This window comes from Salmo trutta, chromosome 5, assembly GCF_901001165.1.
Source record: "Salmo trutta chromosome 5, fSalTru1.1, whole genome shotgun sequence".
NCBI lineage: Eukaryota > Metazoa > Chordata > Actinopteri > Salmoniformes > Salmonidae > Salmo > Salmo trutta.
Genome location: NC_042961.1, coordinates 6,705,600 through 6,724,224, shown reverse-complemented (window position 1 = coordinate 6,724,224; position 18,625 = coordinate 6,705,600). Strand labels below are relative to the sequence as shown.

Below are 18,625 nucleotides of genomic sequence, written 5' to 3'. Positions count from 1 at the left end.
CCATCATTCTTAAAAGGAAGAAGTTTGGAACAACCAAGACTCTTCCTGGCCAGACGGAAGCCACTCCTCAGTAAAAGGCGCATGACAGCCCACTTGGAGTTTGCCAAAAGGCACCTAAAGGACTCTCAGACCATCAAAAACAAGATTCTCTGGTCTGATGAAACCAAGATTGAACTCTTTTCCTGAATGCCAAGCGTCACGCTCATCACCTGGCCAATACGATCCCTATGGTGAAGCACGGTGGTGGCAGCATCATGCTGTGGGGATGGTTTTCAGCGGCAGAAACTGGGAGACTAGTCAGGATCGAGGGAAAGATGAACGGAGCAAAGTAAAGCAAGATCCTTGATGAAAACCTGCTCCAGAGCACTCAGGACCTCAGACTGGGGCGAAGGTTCACCTTCCAACAGAACAATGACCCTAAGCACACAGCCAAGACAACGCAGGAGTCCCGTGTGGCTCAGTTGGTAGAGCATGGTGTTTGCAACGCCAGGGTTGTGGGTTCGATTCCCACGGGGGGCCAGTATGAAGAAAAAAAAAGAAAAAAAAAAGTATGAAATGTATGTATTCACTACTGTAAGTTGCTCTGGATAAGAGCGTCTGCTAAATGACTAAAATGTAAAATGCTTCAGGAAAAGTCTCTGAATGTCCTTGAGTGGCCCAGCCAGAGCCCAGACTGAACCTGATCGAACATCTCTGGAGAGATCTGAAAATAGCTGTGCAGCAACACTCCACATCCAACCTGACAGAGCTTGAAAGGATCTGCAGAGAAGAATGGGAGAAACTCCCCAAATACAGGTGTGCCAAGCTTGTAGCGTCATACCTAAGAAGACTCGAGGCTGTAATCACTGCCAAAGGTGCTTCAACAAAGTACTGAGTAAAGGGTATGAATACTTATGTAAATGTAATATTTCAGTTTTGTAATTTTTTTAAATTAGCAAAAATGTCTAAACAACCAGTTTTTGGATGGTCATTATGGGGTATTGTGTATAGATTGATGAGAGGAAAAAAACAAATGTAATCAGTTTTAGAATAAGGCTGTAACGTAACGAAAAAGTTAAGGGCTCTGAATACTTTCTGAATGCACTGTACTGTGTCTTATCGAGACAAAATGTCTGCCATGCCCGTCACCGGCCTGGTACAAAGACAACATATGATTGTTATAGAAAGACCTATGTTCCTTATCTTCTTTCGGTGATATTTTGCGTTCTTATAATAATGCTTAAATACAGGTTCAAAGAGGTCGAAGGACATTTTTAAGACAGTTTGTCGGTGAAAACAATGCACATCAAAGTTTCCCCTTAGTTCCATTGACTAGATCATGGTACAGTAGCTATGGAGGCAGGCAGAGATGTCAGAGCAAGGACCACATGCTGATGGTCATGGAGCAAACATTGCACAAACATGACATAGACATTGACCACAAAATCTCAGAAACAAAACCCAAACCCCAATAAACATACAGACAGAGATAACTGACCCAAACAGTGACACACACACTCTCCTTTTGACCACAACTCTACAAAGACACAACGCGCACAGGAAACTTAGATTGGGAACACACACTACACATACAACACACACTACACAGACAACACACACTACACAGACCACACACACTACACAGACCACACACACACACACACACACACACACACACACACACACACACACACACACACACACACACACACACACACACACACACACACACACACACACACACATCTCCTCCACCTACTTCTGTTTGTGGCCAGCCTCCCGAGCCTTGCTGCTGCGGTTCTGCCGGTTGGTGGTGGGGATGGAGTGGACAGACGAGCTCTTTTTGCTGGAGGAATGGGAGGAGTGGGAGCTGTGGGAAAGGCTGGTCCGAGACTGGCCCGCGTTGTGGTCAAACTGCATCAGACAGAAGATCAGGTCTGTGGGGACCAACTCAAACTCATACGGAGGGTTGGTGATCACATACCTGTAGAAAGGAAAGGATAGGAGTTGGTAGAAAACAGAACAATACTGATTAGTCCGTGTATAATTAAGCAATAAGGCCCGGGGGGGGGGGGTATGGCCAATATACAACGGCTAAGGGCTGTTCTTAGGCTCAACGTAATGCAGAGTGCCTGAATACAGCCCTTGGCCATGGTACAGTGCATTCAGAAAGTATTCAGATACCTTGACTTTTTCCACATTTTGTTACGTTATAGCCTTATTTCAAAACTGATTCAATCGATCTTTTTCCTCATCAATCTACACACAATACCTCATAATGACAAAGACATTTTTTTTTTTTAAACATTTTTGCATATTTAGCGATTACAGCCTCGAGTCTTCTTGGGTATGATGTTACAAGCTCGGCACACCTGTTTTTGGGGGGTTTCTCCCATTCTCTCTGGAGATCCTCTCAAGCTTATTCCGGTTGGATGGGGAGCGTTGCTGCACAGCTATTTTCAGGTCTCTCCAGAGATGTTCGATCGGGTTCAAGTCCAGGCTCTGGCTGGGCCACTCAAGGACATTCAGACTTGTCCCAAAGCCACCCCTGCATTGTCTTGGCTGTGTGCTTAGGGTCGTTGTCTTGTTGGAAGGTGAACCTTCGCCCCAGTCTGAGGTCCTGAGTGCTCTGGAGCAGGTTTTCATCAAGGATCTTTCTGTACTTTGCTCCGTTCATCTTTCCCTCGATCCTGACTAGTCTCCCAGTCCCTGTTGATGAAAAACATCCCCACAGCAAGATGCTGCCACCACCATGCTTCCCGGTAGGGATGGTGCCAGGTTTCCTCCATACGTGACGCTTGGCATTCAGGCCAAAGAGTTGAATTTTGATTTCATCAGATCAGAGAATCTTGTTTCTCATGGTCTGAGAGTCCTTTAGGTGCCTTTTGGCAAATTCCAAGCGGGTTGTCGTGTGCCTTTTACTGAGGTGTGGCTTCTGTCTGGCCACTCTACCATAAAGGCTTGATTGGTGGAGTGCTGCAGAGATGGTTGTCCTTCTGGAAGGTTCTCCCATCTCCACAAAGGTACTCTGGAGCTCTGTCAGAGTGACCATCGGGTTCTTGTCACCTCCTTGACCAAGGCCCTTCTCCCCCGATTTGTCCAGGCGGCCAGCTCTAGGAAGAGTCTTGGTGGTTCCAAACTTCTTCCATTTAAGAATGATGGAGGCCACTGTGTTCTTGGGGACCTTCAATGCTGCAGACATTTTTTGGTACCCTTCTCCAGATCTGTGCCTCGACACAATCCTGTCTCGGAGCTCTACGGACAATTCCTACGACCTCATGGCTTGGTTTTTGCTCTGACATGCACTATCAACTGTAGGACCTTATATAGACAGGTGTGTGCCTTTCCACAGGTGGACTCCAATCAAGTTGTAGAAACATCAATGGAAACAGGATGAACCTGAGCTCAATTTCAAGTCTCATAGCAAAGGGTCTGAATACTTATGTAAATAAGGTGTTTTTATTTTTAATACATTTGCAAAAAGTTATAAAAACCTGTTTTCACTTCGTCATTATGGGGTATTATGTGTAGATTGATGAGAAAAATGTTTTATTTAATCAATTTTAGAATAAGGCTGTAACGTAACAAAATGTGGAAAAAGTGAAGGGGTCTGAATACTTTCTGAATGTACTGTACATTGGCCATATACCACAAACCCCCGAGGAGCCTTATTGCTATTATAAACTGGTTACCAACGTAATTAGAGCAGTAAAAAAACGTTTTTGTCATACAGTCAATCAGCATTCAGGGCTCGAACCACTCAGTTTATTAAAAACAAATACATGACAGAAAGTTAATAGGGCGTGGTTGAAAACTAATCAGTTATAAGATTTCAAAGCAGATTTATTTCAAATAAAAATGTTCCTGTGTTAGAGGCCTGAAGTCGAAATGCATCTAGTTTGTAGAGTTATCTAATCACATAAGTGTCTACGATAAACAGTATAATATAATCACATAACTGCTAATATTCTAATGGAAAACAGTTGACGTTGTTACACCTTGACATGTGAGAGGGATAGATGTAAGTGTCTCACCGTTTGGTACACTGGCTAGGTGTGGCAAGGTGAGCGTCTCTCAATCTGTAGATTCCGAAGCACAACATGTTGTATGTCTTCAATGCTTTACAGAACAAATCTCCATAGCAACCACCATCCTGGAAAACAACAAATGGCAAATCAAAAACAACATCAGGCTGTGTTGGCTTATAAAGTGCTATCATTTGCCTAAATGACCAAATAATCAAAGTTTTTGAAAATGTCAAACTGCAGTGCCCTGGATACATTCTGCTGTATGTTTGGGGAGATTTCTAGTGCCTAATAAATCTTGGCCAGAAATGGAAGCCATAACAATATACAGTGTAAAAATATCCTTCAAATCATACAAGAAAAGACACAAAATCTTTTTACTTTGTGACACGCCGTTACTTCAAAATCCGATGCAGATGAACTATTTAAAAACCAAATGAAACAGACATTCTTCATCCCAGAACACACACACAGTAATGCTGGGACGATAAACCGAAAATTACCAACACCGCCTTCCACTCACCGAAGCATTTTGCTTATGTCAGTAATTTTAGGTGATTTGGCTACACAACATTCCTGTAGATTGTTCTAGAACCATTATTTGGTCAACAGTAATGGCCTATGCATTATGTTGATTCCTGCTCTGAAAGTACATGCCTGTCACCGTTTCGCTGTCGACAGCTGACTCTCACTCCCTCTCCCCACTGTGTGCATGGAGGAGGGAGAAATGCGTTCTGACAAGCATATGGTCGTTGCTCAAAATCCTATTGCAGGAAAAGTACAGTTTTCAAAGTAACTACTGTTGTTCTAGTTACAGAGAGGACAGTCATATCATGTATTTCTCACCTCTTCATATTGAGTTCATGGCACCACTTTACAACGGGAGTAGGCTTTAGTGTAGTAAGGTTTTGTTGCTTCGCGGGGGGGGGGCGCGTCATTTGCAGTGAATAGGCCTACATCAAGTATCCTAGGCCGAGCGCTGGAAAGTCTTTGTAGGACATTAGCTACATTTACTGACAGATTAATCAATTAGCCTAATCAATCTAGCTAAGGGTTTTGAGTTCCCACTTCCTCGGGTGGTGTATAATATAGCCTATAGGCCAATAAGCATAAAGATGTCGGGAAATTCTCTGAAGAGACAAAATGAAATCTGATCATTCTGGAGGTTGAACATCAAAATATCAATCATGCATTTCCTGGATATGTTAGATAGCTGACTTTTTGAATCATAGGCTACCATCTCAGCTGTCTTATTTGGCACTGGGAAAAAAACGATTCTAGAGCCCTGCTGCTTGTAAAGCAACTGTCCATAGAATAAAATAAATTATTGTTGTATTTGTTGTTATCGAGCAAAACAGTTACATTTATCGCGATATTACTTTTTGTCCATATCGCCCAGCTCTAGCACCTCCCCCCCAAAATAATGTATTATTATTTATCTCTGATTTATCATTATAGCAAAAACATTGTCAATTTATCGCAATATGGATTTTTTCTCCATATCACCCACTCTAACACACACACTCCAGAACCCTCCTTCCTCCACCTAAGCAGAGCAGCCTTTGCGTGTTCTATGTTCTTCACTTTGTATTAAGTGCCGCAAGGAGCCAAGCAGGCGGGATGGGTTCTGCTGTCGAGTGCCAAAACCTGTCAGCTCCATTTAAACATTCACTTACCCCCAAGTCGGCAAAGGGCCCATCGTACAGGGCCAGTTGGGCAACACGACACCTGTCTCGGTTGGCCAGTGTCTGTGGCGTGCTGTAGCCCCCTTGCAGGGCGTTCTCCTCAGCCAGTAGAGCCTCTAGCTCTGGGGTGGCTCCCCCAGTCACCAGCGTCCGGATCAGGGTGAGGATATTATCGTTGAAGTATGTCTGCAGAGATAAGAGGATGTGAGATCCGTAAGTAAGGAGACGCCATTAGAGCCACAACGGTAGAGGATATGTGGCGGAGGGAGAACGGGGGAGAGGGGAGAGATGGAGGAGGGGGGAGAGATGGAGGAGGGGGGAGAGGGGAGAGATGGAGATGGGGGAGAGGGGAGAAGAGGGGAGAGATGGAGAAGGGGGGAGAGGGGAGAGATGGAGGAGGGGGGAGAGGGGAGAGATGGAGGAGGGGGGAGAGATGGAGGAGGGGGGAGAGATGGAGGAGGGGGGAGAGATGGAGGAGGGGGGAGAGGGGAGAGATGGAGGAGGGGGGAGAGAGGAGAGATGGAGATGGGGGAGAGGGGAGAAGAGGGGAGAGATGGAGAAGGGGGGAGAGGGGAGAGATGGAGGAGGGGGGAGAGGGGAGAGATGGAGGAGGGGGAGAGGGGAGAGATGGAGGAGGGGGGGAGAGGGGAGAGATGGAGGAAGTGGGAGAGGGGAGAGATGGAGGAGGGGGGAGAGGGGAGAGATGGAGGGGGGGGAGAGGGGAGAGATGGAGATGGGGGAGAGATGGTGGTGATAAGGGGAGAGATGGAGAAGGGGGAGAGGGGAGAAGAGGGGAGAGATGGAGAAAGGGATGGGGAGAGAAGAGGGAAGAGATGGAGAAGGGGGAGGAGGAGAGATGGAGAAGGGGGAGAGATGGAGATGGGGGAGAGGGGAGATGGGGGAGAGATGGAGAAGGGGGGAGAGGGGAGAGATGGAGGAGGGGGGAGAGGGGAGAGATGGAGGAGGGGGAGAGGGGAGAGATGGAGGAGGGGGGAGAGGGGAGAGATGGAGGAGGGGGGAGAGGGGAGAGATGGAGGGGGGGGGAGAGATGGAGATGGGGGAGAGATGGTGGTGATAAGGGGAGAGATGGAGAAGGGGGAGAGGGGAGAAGAGGGGAGAGATGGAGAAAGGGATGGGGAGATGGGGGAGATAAGATGGGGAAGAAGGAAGAGATGGAGAAGGGGGAGAGGAGAAATGGGGTGGGGAAGAGGGGAGAGATTGGATGGGTGAAGAGAGGAGAGACGGAGATTGGGGAGAGGGGAGAGATGGGGTGGGGAAGAGGGGAGAGATGGGATGGGTGAAGAGGGGAGAGATGGAGAAGGGGGAAGAGGGGAGCGATGGACAAGGGGGAGAGGGGAGAGATGGGGAAGAGGGGAGAGATGGGATGGGGAAGAGGGGAGAGATGGGATGGGGAAGAGGGGAGAGATGGGATGGGTGAAGAGGGGAGAGATGGAGAAGGGGGAAGAGGGGAGAGATGGAGAAGGGGGAAGAGGGGAGCGATGGACAAGGGGGAGAGGGGAGAGATGGGGAAGAGGGGAGAGATGGAGAAGGGGGAAGAGGGGAGCGATGGGCAAGGGGGAGAGGGGAGCGATGGACAAGGGGAGAGGGGAGAGATGGGGAAGAGGGGAGAGATGGGGAAGAGGGGAGAGATGGGATGGGGAAGAGGGGAGAGATGGGGAAGAGGGGAGAGATGGGGAAGAGGGGAGAGAGAGGGGAAAGAGAGAGAGGGTGGAAAAGGAAAGGGGGATACCTAGTCAGTTGTACAACTGAATGCCTTCAACTGAAATGTGTCTTCCGCATTTAACCCAACCCCTCTGAATCAGAGAGGGGCGGGGGGCTGCCTTAATCGGCGGTGGGTGGGAGAGAGAGAGCGAGAGAGAGAGACATCACAGAACATGTGGGAGTGAGCTCCTCTCTCTCTCATTGTTGAAAGATAAAAGTGTTTTTTTGGACCTTGATGGCCCACCTTTGCATGTCAAATGTGCCATTGGAGGGATCCTCAGCACTTACCTTGTTAAAAGATCTAATAAGCTCCTTGAAAGTTTGTTTCGTGACACTTTATATGAGGAGTGGTGGCAACAACTTCCCTTTTGATGTCATTGGAGTTGGCAGCGCTGTCTGATCAATGTGGCATTTCATTTACCAACTTCTGCCTACTCCGTAATGCTGCCGCGCTGAGCAGAGCACTGCATCTTATCTGAGGCATCCACATCCGTTAAGTCTAACCCTTTACTTAATTCTGTCTGTCTGTCTGTCTGTCTGTCTGTCTGTCTGTCTGTCTGTCTGTCTGTCTGTCTGTCTGTCTGTGCGTGCGTGTGTGAGTGCATGTTTGCTTCCAAAAAGTGCATTAGATCTGCAGTGTTTTGAAATGCATCTTTGCTATGTTTCACACTTATTTAAATCAAATGCATCTTCAATTCAACAGCCAGCTTTAGAGACAGCAGACATGGGTGCAGGTGAGTAGACACTACCAAGTATACACTACAAGGAATACAGTACATAGTATACAGTACTTAGTTACGACCTTTAAACGACTTTGTTTAAAGACCGTATGCACGTCTTACAGTAAACCCACTATCTGTGTCTTGCCTTGTGGTTGCTGACATCTTGTACGCAACACTGGACTAACTCCTATCTGACTGAGTTCAAAGCCAATTTCAAAATCAATTTTAGCCCTTGACTGCTGCATGTTGCAACTGCAACAATATGCAACTGTTACCCTCTAAAAATGCTGCTTCACCCTACGGCCATAACAGCCACTAGCCTACGTAAATAAAATAGGGATTAAAATATGGATAGGAAATATTTATAAATATGGATGAAATATAGACTGTTTACAAAAAGGATAATTTTTGTCCTGGATTCTGCGATAAACTTCTACCTAGTAACATGTCGGACTACATAGTAACATGTCGGACTACATAGTAACATGTCGGACTACATAGTAACATGTCGGACTACATAGTAACATGTCGGACTACCTAGTAACATGTCGGACTACATAGTAACATGTCGGACTACATAGTAACATGTCGGACTACCTAGTAACATGTCGGACTACATAGTAACATGTTGGACTACCTAGTAACATGTCGGACTACCTAGTAACACGTCGGACTACATAGTAACACGTCGGACTACATAGTAACACGTCGGACTACATAGTAACACGTCGGACTACATAGTAACATGTCGGACTACATAGTAACATGTCGGACTACATAGTAACATGTCGGACTACCTAGTAACATGTCGGACTACCTAGTAACATGTCGGACTACATAGTAACATGTCGGACTACATAGTAACATGTCGGACTACATAGTAACATGTCAGACTACATAGTAACATGTCGGACTACATAGTAACATGTCGGACTACCTAGTAACATGTCGGACTACATAGTAACATGTCGGACTACATAGTAACATGTCGGACTACATAGTAACATGTCGGACTACCTAGTAACATGTCGGACTACATAGTAACATGTTGGACTACCTAGTAACACGTCGGACTACCTAGTAACACGTCGGACTACATAGTAACACGTCGGACTACATAGTAACACGTCGGACTACATAGTAACACGTCGGACTACATAGTAACACGTCGGACTACATAGTAACATGTCGGACTACATAGTAACATGTCGGACTACCTAGTAACATGTCGGACTACCTAGTAACATGTCGGACTACATAGTAACATGTCGGACTACATAGTAACATGTCGGACTACATAGTAACATGTCAGACTACATAGTAACATGTCAGACTACATAGTAACATGTCGGACTACATAGTAACATGTCGGACTACATAGTAACATGTCGGACTACATAGTAACATGTCAGACTAAATAAAATGAAAAAAAGTGCATAAAAAGTAATGTGCATACTAAGAACTGTGTAAATTGAGTAGCGTATACTTAGTAATGTCTACTCACTGCACTCATGAGAGAGTCCAGCACGCTGACGGCAAAGGCGGTTCCGCAGGCGAAGGGCTGTGTCAGGTACAGCTCTGTGTCCGGGTCATCGTCATCATCTTGGTCCAGGAACTGAACGTTGGAGTCGTTCACTGAGAGAGGGGAGACCCAAAACACAGTCAGAGAGAGAGAGAGGCCAAGGAGAGCACAGCATGCCAAACACACTAGCACACCTGAGGACTGGAGAAGTAGAGAATCGCTGGGTGACATAGCTAGGGCAGGGGTTCCCAAACTTTTTTTGTTGGAGAAATAGGAAGGTTAGATTTTAGAGTGTTTTTGAGTCAATATGAGCCAATATTCCTTTTTACTTGACTTACAACCCCAAGTCTTAGGCCCTGACCCAAACAGAATCAGTCACTTTATTGGGTCCTTCAAAGACTCAATAGCATATATTCTCAAATGTCTCATGTCTTTAGGTATAGAAAAGGTAGTGATGTCTGAACCAAAGCGTTATGGATTTGGCATTCATGGTAGATACGCAGTACATTCCGTCATCAACAAACCATTTCTGCAGTTTGGAATCACATTCAAGACATGGATGTTACCTAGGTGTGTGAAGCACACCTCGTTCCACCATATTGTGATTTTTATCAAGACCATATTGTGCATGTTGAGGTGAGAACAGCATGCATGTAATGTAACATGCATTCTGGCGCTTCGTTGATATCTCAGAGAAGAACATGGGTGGTAACATCGTTACCTACTGAGATATTAAGGTATTTACCTTTTCCTGAAAATCAAATGATTATTTAAAACAACAATAAAAATATATATAAAGCTGTGGGGTAAATTCACATAGGCACAGCCTGCTGTTAAAGATCAAAGTTATACTACATTCTGAAACTGTTAAGGAGTAAAGAAGTTCAAATCATAAAGGGCTAGGGTTGAAAAATCTCTATTTTCTGTCTAGAATACTGCTAACCAGAGGAAAAGATCAAGAAGAAACAATATTAAAAAAAAACTTCTTTAAAACCATTTGTAAAGATGCCTTTCCCAAATAGAACAGGCTTTAGCCTCAGATGTGAGGATTTGCTTGCTAGTGCCAGTGGACAAGATCCTGGGATACAACTGCATTTGAAAAGTGCTTGACAACACAAGCCTTTCTTTGACCCCTTCAACATGAAGGCTTGAGGTCTGGAAGAAAGAACCCCCCTTCCCCCGCCAAAAAATACACACAAACAACAACAACAACTAAACAGCTTAAAGGGAACATTTGAGCTGTAGTTAGAATTGTTTTTTCAATCTGATTCCTTCCCAGGTTTCCTCTGTGCTGCGGAGGAACAGACATGTCAGTCAACCAGACAAGCGGGCTGATGATGCAAACAGGCCCGGGCTAAGGAGACTGAACCGGGGGGTAGTGGGGTGTAGAGGGATGGGTGTAGAGGCTGGGAGTTGGGGGTGGTGGGTGTGATATGAAAACAGCCATAAGGACAGACCGAGCAACTATCAAAGTGCAAGAGCGATGCTTTGAGAAACAAATGCAAGGAAAAAAATAAAAACACCACAGAAAAAACCTTTAAATAAAAAAAGGCCAAAACGAGACAGTAAATGTTCCACCAGAAACAGAGAACAAAAAATGTAATTGTGTTCAAAGTGAAGCCATGGGAGCAGTCAGCGAGGGCCTCGGCTGTAGCCTGATAGATCAAGACAAGTGGATGAAGAAAGGAGAGACAGCGAGAGGGAGAGAGAATTGCTTTGGCAATGTAAACATATGTTTCCCATGCCAATAAAGCCCCTTAAATTGAAATTGAATTGAGAATGGGAGAGAGTTAGAGAGAAAAAAAGAAAGAGTGTGTGAGAGGTGAGAGAGAGTGTGAGCGAGAGAGGTGACAGGCAGACAGGCAGACAGACAGAACTAAAGATCGGGCGGCAGCGAGCAGAGGACAAAGGCCTGGCTTACCCAGCTCAGTTATCATTTGTATGTTGATTCCAAGTTTTTTTTCCTGACTGAATGAAACCAAAGGCAGTATTTTGCCAGGTTTAGCTAATGACAGTAAGACAGTGTGGAGCAGAGGGGGGAGAGATAGGGTCATTATTGGAACAGCTTCAAAGAGAAGTGTAAAATAAAAGCAGCCTGAGACCAGTCATCAGCATTAGACAGACTGAAGCTGGTGTATGTAAAGGTAGCCATGTGACTGAACCATACCACTAAAACATTAAAACACAAAGGGGTTACGGATATACAATATTCTATACATAAACTGACTTCACGTGACGTTTTCCATTTGACTTGAATCAACTATGGTGATGTAAAGTGAACTGACAACATTGATACTACAATGACAGTGTATAGTTGCACTGAGACGGATGTTTACTGCTGGACCTCCTCTGTACTTTCAGGGAGGAGGAGGACAATGTTAGTGATGATAATATCATCTACTTAATAGCCAGGGCCTAACAAAATCTGCAGGAGAAATGATTCTACATCAAACATAGCTTATATGATATTAAATCAAGCATACTGTAGCTGGGGAATTTATTGAAATCAAATACAGCAAGACAAAAACAAACAGCTACACGTGTTTTGTTGATTACATATGTAGTACTCAAGAACATAAAGAGAGAGAGAGGCAAAACAACGTTCATACAGCTGTCCCTGTGTCTCTGTCTATCCCATGTCTCACTGCTTTCTGATTGGGTCAGAGGGGATAGAGTGGTGGGTCTCTAGTGCTTTAGTCAGAGGGGATAGAGTGGTGGGTCTCTAGTGCTTTAGTCAGAGGGGATAGAGTGGTGGGTCTCTAGTGCTTTAGTCAGAGGGGATAGAGTGGTGGGTCTCTAGTGCTTTAGTCAGAGGGGATAGAGTGGTGGGTCTCTAGTGCTTTAGTCAGAGGGGATAGAGTGGTGAGTCTCTAGTGCTTTAGTCAGAGGGGATAGAGTGGTGGGTCTCTAGTGCTTTAGTCAGAGGGGATAGAGTGGTGAGTCTCTAGTGCTTTAGTCAGAGGGGATAGAGTGGTGGGTCTCTAGTGCTTTAGTCAGAGGGGATAGAGTGGTGAGTCTCTAGTGCTTTAGTCAGAGGGGATAGAGTGGTGGGTCTCTAGTGCTATAGTCAGAGGGGATAGAGTGGTGAGTCTCTAGTGCTTTAGTCAGAGGGGATAGAGTGGTGGGTCTCTAGTGCTTTAGTCAGAGGGGATAGAGTGGTGAGTCTCTAGTGCTTTAGTCAGAGGGGATAGAGTGGTGAGTCTCTAGTGCTTTAGTCAGAGGGGATAGAGTGGTGGGTCTCTAGTGCTTTAGTCAGAGGGGATAGAGTGGTGGGTCTCTAGTGCTTTAGTCAGAGGGGATAGAGTGGTGGGTCTCTAGTGCTTTAGTCAGAGGGGATAGAGTGGTGAATCTCTAGTGCTTTAGTCAGAGGGGATAGAGTGGTGGGTCTCTAGTGCTTTAGTCAGAGGGGATAGAGTGGTGGGTCTCTAGTGCTTTAGTCAGAGGGGATAGAGTGGTGGGTCTCTAGTGCTTTAGTCAGAGGGGATAGAGTGGTGGGTCTCTAGTGCTTTAGTCAGAGGGGATAGAGTGGTGAGTCTCTAGTGCTTTAGTCAGAGGGGATAGAGTGGTGGGTCTCTAGTGCTTTAGTCAGAGGGGATAGAGTGGTGGGTCTCTAGTGCTTTAGTCAGAGGGGATAGAGTGGTGAGTCTCTAGTGCTTTAGTCAGAGGGGATAGAGTGGTGGGTCTCTAGTGCTTTAGTCAGAGGGGATAGAGTGGTGAGTCTCTAGTGCTTTAGTCAGAGGGGATAGAGTGGTGGGTCTCTAGTGCTTTAGTCAGAGGGGATAGAGTGGTGAGTCTCTAGTGCTTTAGTCAGAGGGGATAGAGTGGTGGGTCTCTAGTGCTTTAGTCAGAGGGGATAGAGTGGTGAGTCTCTAGTGCTTTAGTCAGAGGGATAGAGTGGTGAGTCTCTAGTGCTTTAGTCAGGAAGGGGTAGGATAGAGTGGTGGGTCTCTAGTGCTTTAGTCAGAGGGGATAGAGTGGTGAGTCTCTAGTGCTTTAGTCAGAGGGGATAGAGTGGTGGGTCTCTAGTGCTTTAGTCAGAGGGGATAGAGTGGTGAGTCTCTAGTGCTTTAGTCAGAGGGGATAGAGTGGTGAGTCTCTAGTGCTTTAGTCAGAGGGGATAGAGTGGTGAGTCTCTAGTGCTTTAGTCAGAGGGGATAGAGTGGTGGGTCTCTAGTGCTTTAGTCAGAGGGGATAGAGTGGTGGGTCTCTAGTGCTTTAGTCAGAGGGGATAGAGTGGTGAATCTCTAGTGCTTTAGTCAGAGGGGATAGAGTGGTGGGTCTCTAGTGCTTTAGTCAGAGGGGATAGAGTGGTGAGTCTCTAGTGCTTTAGTCAGAGGGGATAGAGTGGTGGGTCTCTAGTGCTTTAGTCAGAGGGGATAGAGTGGTGGGTCTCTAGTGCTTTAGTCAGAGGGGATAGAGTGGTGAGTCTCTAGTGCTTTAGTCAGAGGGGATAGAGTGGTGAGTCTCTAGTGCTTTAGTCAGAGGGGATAGAGTGGTGAGTCTCTAGTGCTTTAGTCAGAGGGGATAGAGTGGTGAGTCTCTAGTGCTTTAGTCAGAGGGGATAGAGTGGTGGGTCTCTAGTGCTTTAGTCAGAGGGGATAGAGTGGTGGGTCTCTAGTGCTTTAGTCAGAGGGGATAGAGTGGTGAATCTCTAGTGCTTTAGTCAGAGGGGATAGAGTGGTGGGTCTCTAGTGCTTTAGTCAGAGGGGATAGAGTGGTGGGTCTCTAGTGCTTTAGTCAGAGGGGATAGAGTGGTGGGTCTCTAGTGCTTTAGTCAGAGGGGATAGAGTGGTGGGTCTCTAGTGCTTTAGTCAGAGGGGATAGAGTGGTGAATCTCTAGTGCTTTAGTCAGAGGGGATAGAGTGGTGAGTCTCTAGTGCTTTAGTCAGAGGGGATAGAGTGGTGAGTCTCTAGTGCTTTAGTCAGAGGGGATAGAGTGGTGAGTCTCTAGTGCTTTAGTCAGAGGGGCTAGAGTGGTGGGTCTCTAGTGCTTTAGTCAGAGGGGATAGAGTGGTGGGTCTCTAGTGCTTTAGTCAGAGGGGATAGAGTGGTGAGTCTCTAGTGCTTTAGTCAGAGGGGATAGAGTGGTGGGTCTCTAGTGCTTTAGTCAGAGGGGATAGAGTGGTGGGTCTCTAGTGCTTTAGTCAGAGGGGATAGAGTGGTGGGTCTCTAGTGCTTTAGTCAGAGGGGATAGAGTGGTGGGTCTCTAGTGCTTTAGTCAGAGGGGATAGAGTGGTGAGTCTCTAGTGCTTTAGTCAGAGGGGATAGAGTGGTGAGTCTCTAGTGCTTTAGTCAGAGGGGATAGAGTGGTGAGTCTCTAGTGCTTTAGTCAGAGGGGATAGAGTGGTGGGTCTCTAGTGCTTTAGTCAGAGGGGATAGAGTGGTGAGTCTCTAGTGCTTTAGTCAGAGGGGATAGAGTGGTGAGTCTCTAGTGCTTTAGTCAGAGGGGATAGAGTGGTGGGTCTCTAGTGCTTTAGTCAGAGGGGATAGAGTGGTGAGTCTCTAGTGCTTTAGTCAGAGGGGATAGAGTGGTGGGTCTCTAGTGCTTTAGTCAGAGGGGATAGAGTGGTGAGTCTCTAGTGCTTTAGTCAGAGGGGATAGAGTGGTGGGTCTCTAGTGCTTTAGTCAGAGGGGATAGAGTGGTGGGTCTCTAGTGCTTTAGTCAGAGGGGATAGAGTGGTGGGTCTCTAGTGCTTTAGTCAGAGGGGATAGAGTGGTGGGTCTCTAGTGCTTTAGTCAGAGGGGATAGAGTGGTGAGTCTCTAGTGCTTTAGTCAGAGGGGATAGAGTGGTGGGTCTCTAGTGCTATAGTCAGAGGGGATAGAGTGGTGAGTCTCTAGTGCTTTAGTCAGAGGGGATAGAGTGGTGGGTCTCTAGTGCTTTAGTCAGAGGGGATAGAGTGGTGAGTCTCTAGTGCTTTAGTCAGAGGGGATAGAGTGGTGGGTCTCTAGTGCTTTAGTCAGAGGGGATAGAGTGGTGAGTCTCTAGTGCTTTAGTCAGAGGGGATAGAGTGGTGGGTCTCTAGTGCTTTAGTCAGAGGGGATAGAGTGGTGAGTCTCTAGTGCTTTAGTCAGAGGGGATAGAGTGGTGGGTCTCTAGTGCTTTAGTCAGAGGGGATAGAGTGGTGGGTCTCTAGTGCTTTAGTCAGAGGGGATAGAGTGGTGGGTCTCTAGTGCTTTAGTCAGAGGGGATAGAGTGGTGGGTCTCTAGTGCTTTAGTCAGAGGGGATAGTGGCTCTAGCGACCCTGGTCTCTAGTCATTTATAATCCCTCAGAGACGTGAAACTTTCATGAGTCCCCTGGACCACAGGGAATATTAGAGAATATAGCCAGGGCCATTGTTATTATTAAATGGACCCATTTTGCTTCCGTGGCACTTTTTTAGCTTCCTCTTACTCTCATTTTACTCTCTCCCTCCCTCCCTCTCGATCAGGCAGTTAATGGACTAACAGTACATAGAAAAAGTGAGTGTTCTGACTTTGTAATGAGACATCTCAGCTAGAGCTTCCACAAAGAGAGGGACATTTGAAATACCCACAATTGCTCAGCTTTGCAATTAGCTCCACACAAATCTCAGGCCAAAGTCGCTAATCATCATCATCAACATATCGCTAGAATTAGTCATCACAGCCATAGAAAATTAAGAGTTTCGCCAACTACCCTCCACATTGGCACCAAACGTTCCACAACAACAACATCCAAACTTGCATTCTAACCAGAATGCAAAAGAATGTCATCCGAACTGTTTAAGGCAACATGGCGGTCCTGAAGATGCTAAATCTTTAAGTCAGTTGGCCAAACTCTGTGTACAATTTCACAGTATTTTCCCAACAGGCAAAACTGGTTTAAATAACATCACAAAAACCAGAAAGTGTTTGAAATGACATAATATTGACATCATATGGACCTGTTTTGCCCGCTATCATTAGTGAATGGTCAGTTGGTGTGTTTCTCACCTAGTTCAGTGATGATGGGGATATTGGCGCCAGTGGTGACGGAGGCCTGGCGTGCTAAACCATGTACTGGACTGCTGTCTGGAGAGGACCGGTCCATTCCAGGAGGCGTGAAACCTACACAGAGCACAAAAAGGAAGACACACCAAACCATTGAAACGTACAGACACAGAGATACACACAAAACCATTGAAACCTACAGACACAGAGATACACACAAAACCATTGAAACGTACAGACACAGAGATACACACAAAACCATTGAAACGTACAGACACAGAGATACAAACAAAACCATTGAAACGTACAGACACAGAGATACACACAAAACCATTGAAACGTACAGACACAGAGATACACACCAAACCATTGAAACCTACAGACACAAAGATGCACACAAAACCATTGAAACGTACAGACACAGAGATACACACAAAACCATTGAAAAGTACAGACACAAAGATGCACACAAAACAAGATGTACTGAAATCACACAGAAAAAAACCATGAGATACAGTGCATTCGGAAAGTATTCAGACCCCTTGACATTTTCCACATTTTGTTATGTTACAGCCTTTTTCTAAAATTGATTAAATAGTTTTTTTCCCTCATCAATCTACACACAACACCCCATAACAGTCAACTTTTTTTTGCAAATGTATTAAAAATAAAATCTGAAATATAACATTTACATAAGTATTCAGATCCTTTACTGAGTACTTTGTTGAAGCACCTTTGGCAGCGATTACAGCATCAAGCAGGGATGCAAACTAGTCACCTTTCGGCCAAATTTGCCGTTTTGAATCCAAAATAGGTGACCTACGTGATTCGTGTAGATCCGATGAGAAAAGTTTGGGGGGGCTTTGGATCACACTATTGGCAGTAAGTTAACAAGTGATGCGCGTTTGGAGCAATACTGGCTGTATCCAAGCCTCAGCCAATTGTTCACATGACAGCAGAATGCAGCACGCGACTGAAGAGAGAAGAGACAACCAAGTTGCTAGTTACAGCATCAGCGCTCTGGAAAGACAGCAGAGAATAGAAAGGCTGTTTGCCATTTACAGCAGCGTGTCCCCTGAACGATAACGAAGAGGTAGGTGAGAAGCCTGGCCACAGAGACGGGGGTGAGAGGGTGATGAAGTCTACTTCATGAGCTGTAACCGAGAAACAACTGGCATTTGGAAAGTTTGGGGTGAGGGAGAAAGTGTGGTGGAACAAGTACTAGTATTGTTAGCATTGTTAAGTAACGTTATCATGCTAGCTGGATTGAATTCTCCGTTAGCTAGCCAGAGAAATGTTGAGCAACATTAGCCAACTTAACTGATCTAATAATTTAGTTTATGGTGTGAAAATTAGCTGGCTAATAAAGTCAGACAGCTAACGTTAGCTAGCTAACGTTACAACATCAGATGAGCTAACATTAGTAACCTAACCAATTCGCTACAGTATTAACTGGTATACGACTCCTTGCCGTTCCTCAAGTTATAACGCGTTAGTTGCTTAATGGACCCTGACAATCTGTGTGAAATGTTGACTAGTTAACTAGCTAACAAACTAACTACTATCTGTGAACTAATGTTTTCCCTCTACAATATGTGGTTAACTTTCAGAATTAGGTGAAAATGAGGCGTTGCTAGTTAAACAAGTGGGTTGGGGCGCCCGAGTGGCGCAGCAGTCTAAGGCACTACATCTCAGTGCTAGAGGTGTCACTACAGACACCCTGGTTAGAATCCAGGCTGTATCACATCCAGACGTGATTGGGAGTCCCATAGGGCGGCGCACAATTGGCCAAGTGTCATCTGGGTTTGGCCGGTGTAGGCGACATTGTAAATAAAAATGTGTTCTTAACTGACTTGCCTAGTTAAATAAAGGTTTGAAATACAAAGTGTAGCAAGGCCTGGCTTAAACTGGATGCCAGTATAGAGGTGAAAGGAACAACACACACTTCCCCTCTTTCTCACTTTTCCCATACAGTGGATAAAAGGGGTATGCCAGGTGTACTGAAAGAGCTCAATTATG

At 45.7% G+C, this 18,625-nt stretch overlaps 1 protein-coding gene across 27 annotated transcripts in view; it reads right to left on the bottom strand.

Moving 5' to 3' along the window:
- The window catches only part of LOC115193575 (calcium-activated potassium channel subunit alpha-1), a 381,356-nt gene that overhangs the window by 3,704 nt on the left and 359,027 nt on the right, over nt 1-18,625 (bottom strand). For 17 of the 27 annotated variants that reach the window (XM_029752334.1, XM_029752331.1, XM_029752343.1 and 14 more), the window contains 5 exons: nt 16,610-16,723; nt 9,638-9,768; nt 5,681-5,875; nt 4,014-4,132; nt 1,739-1,963 (listed from right to left, as the gene is read on the bottom strand). In XM_029752334.1, coding sequence (XP_029608194.1) covers nt 1,739-1,963; nt 4,014-4,132; nt 5,681-5,875; nt 9,638-9,768; nt 16,610-16,723 — 784 coding nt within the window. Of the gene's footprint in view, nt 1-1,738; nt 1,964-4,013; nt 4,133-5,680; nt 5,876-9,637; nt 9,769-11,576; nt 11,661-16,609; nt 16,724-18,625 lie in introns of all 27 variants that reach the window. The other 10 variants (XM_029752332.1, XM_029752333.1, XM_029752336.1 and 7 more) reach the window with 1 other exon arrangement.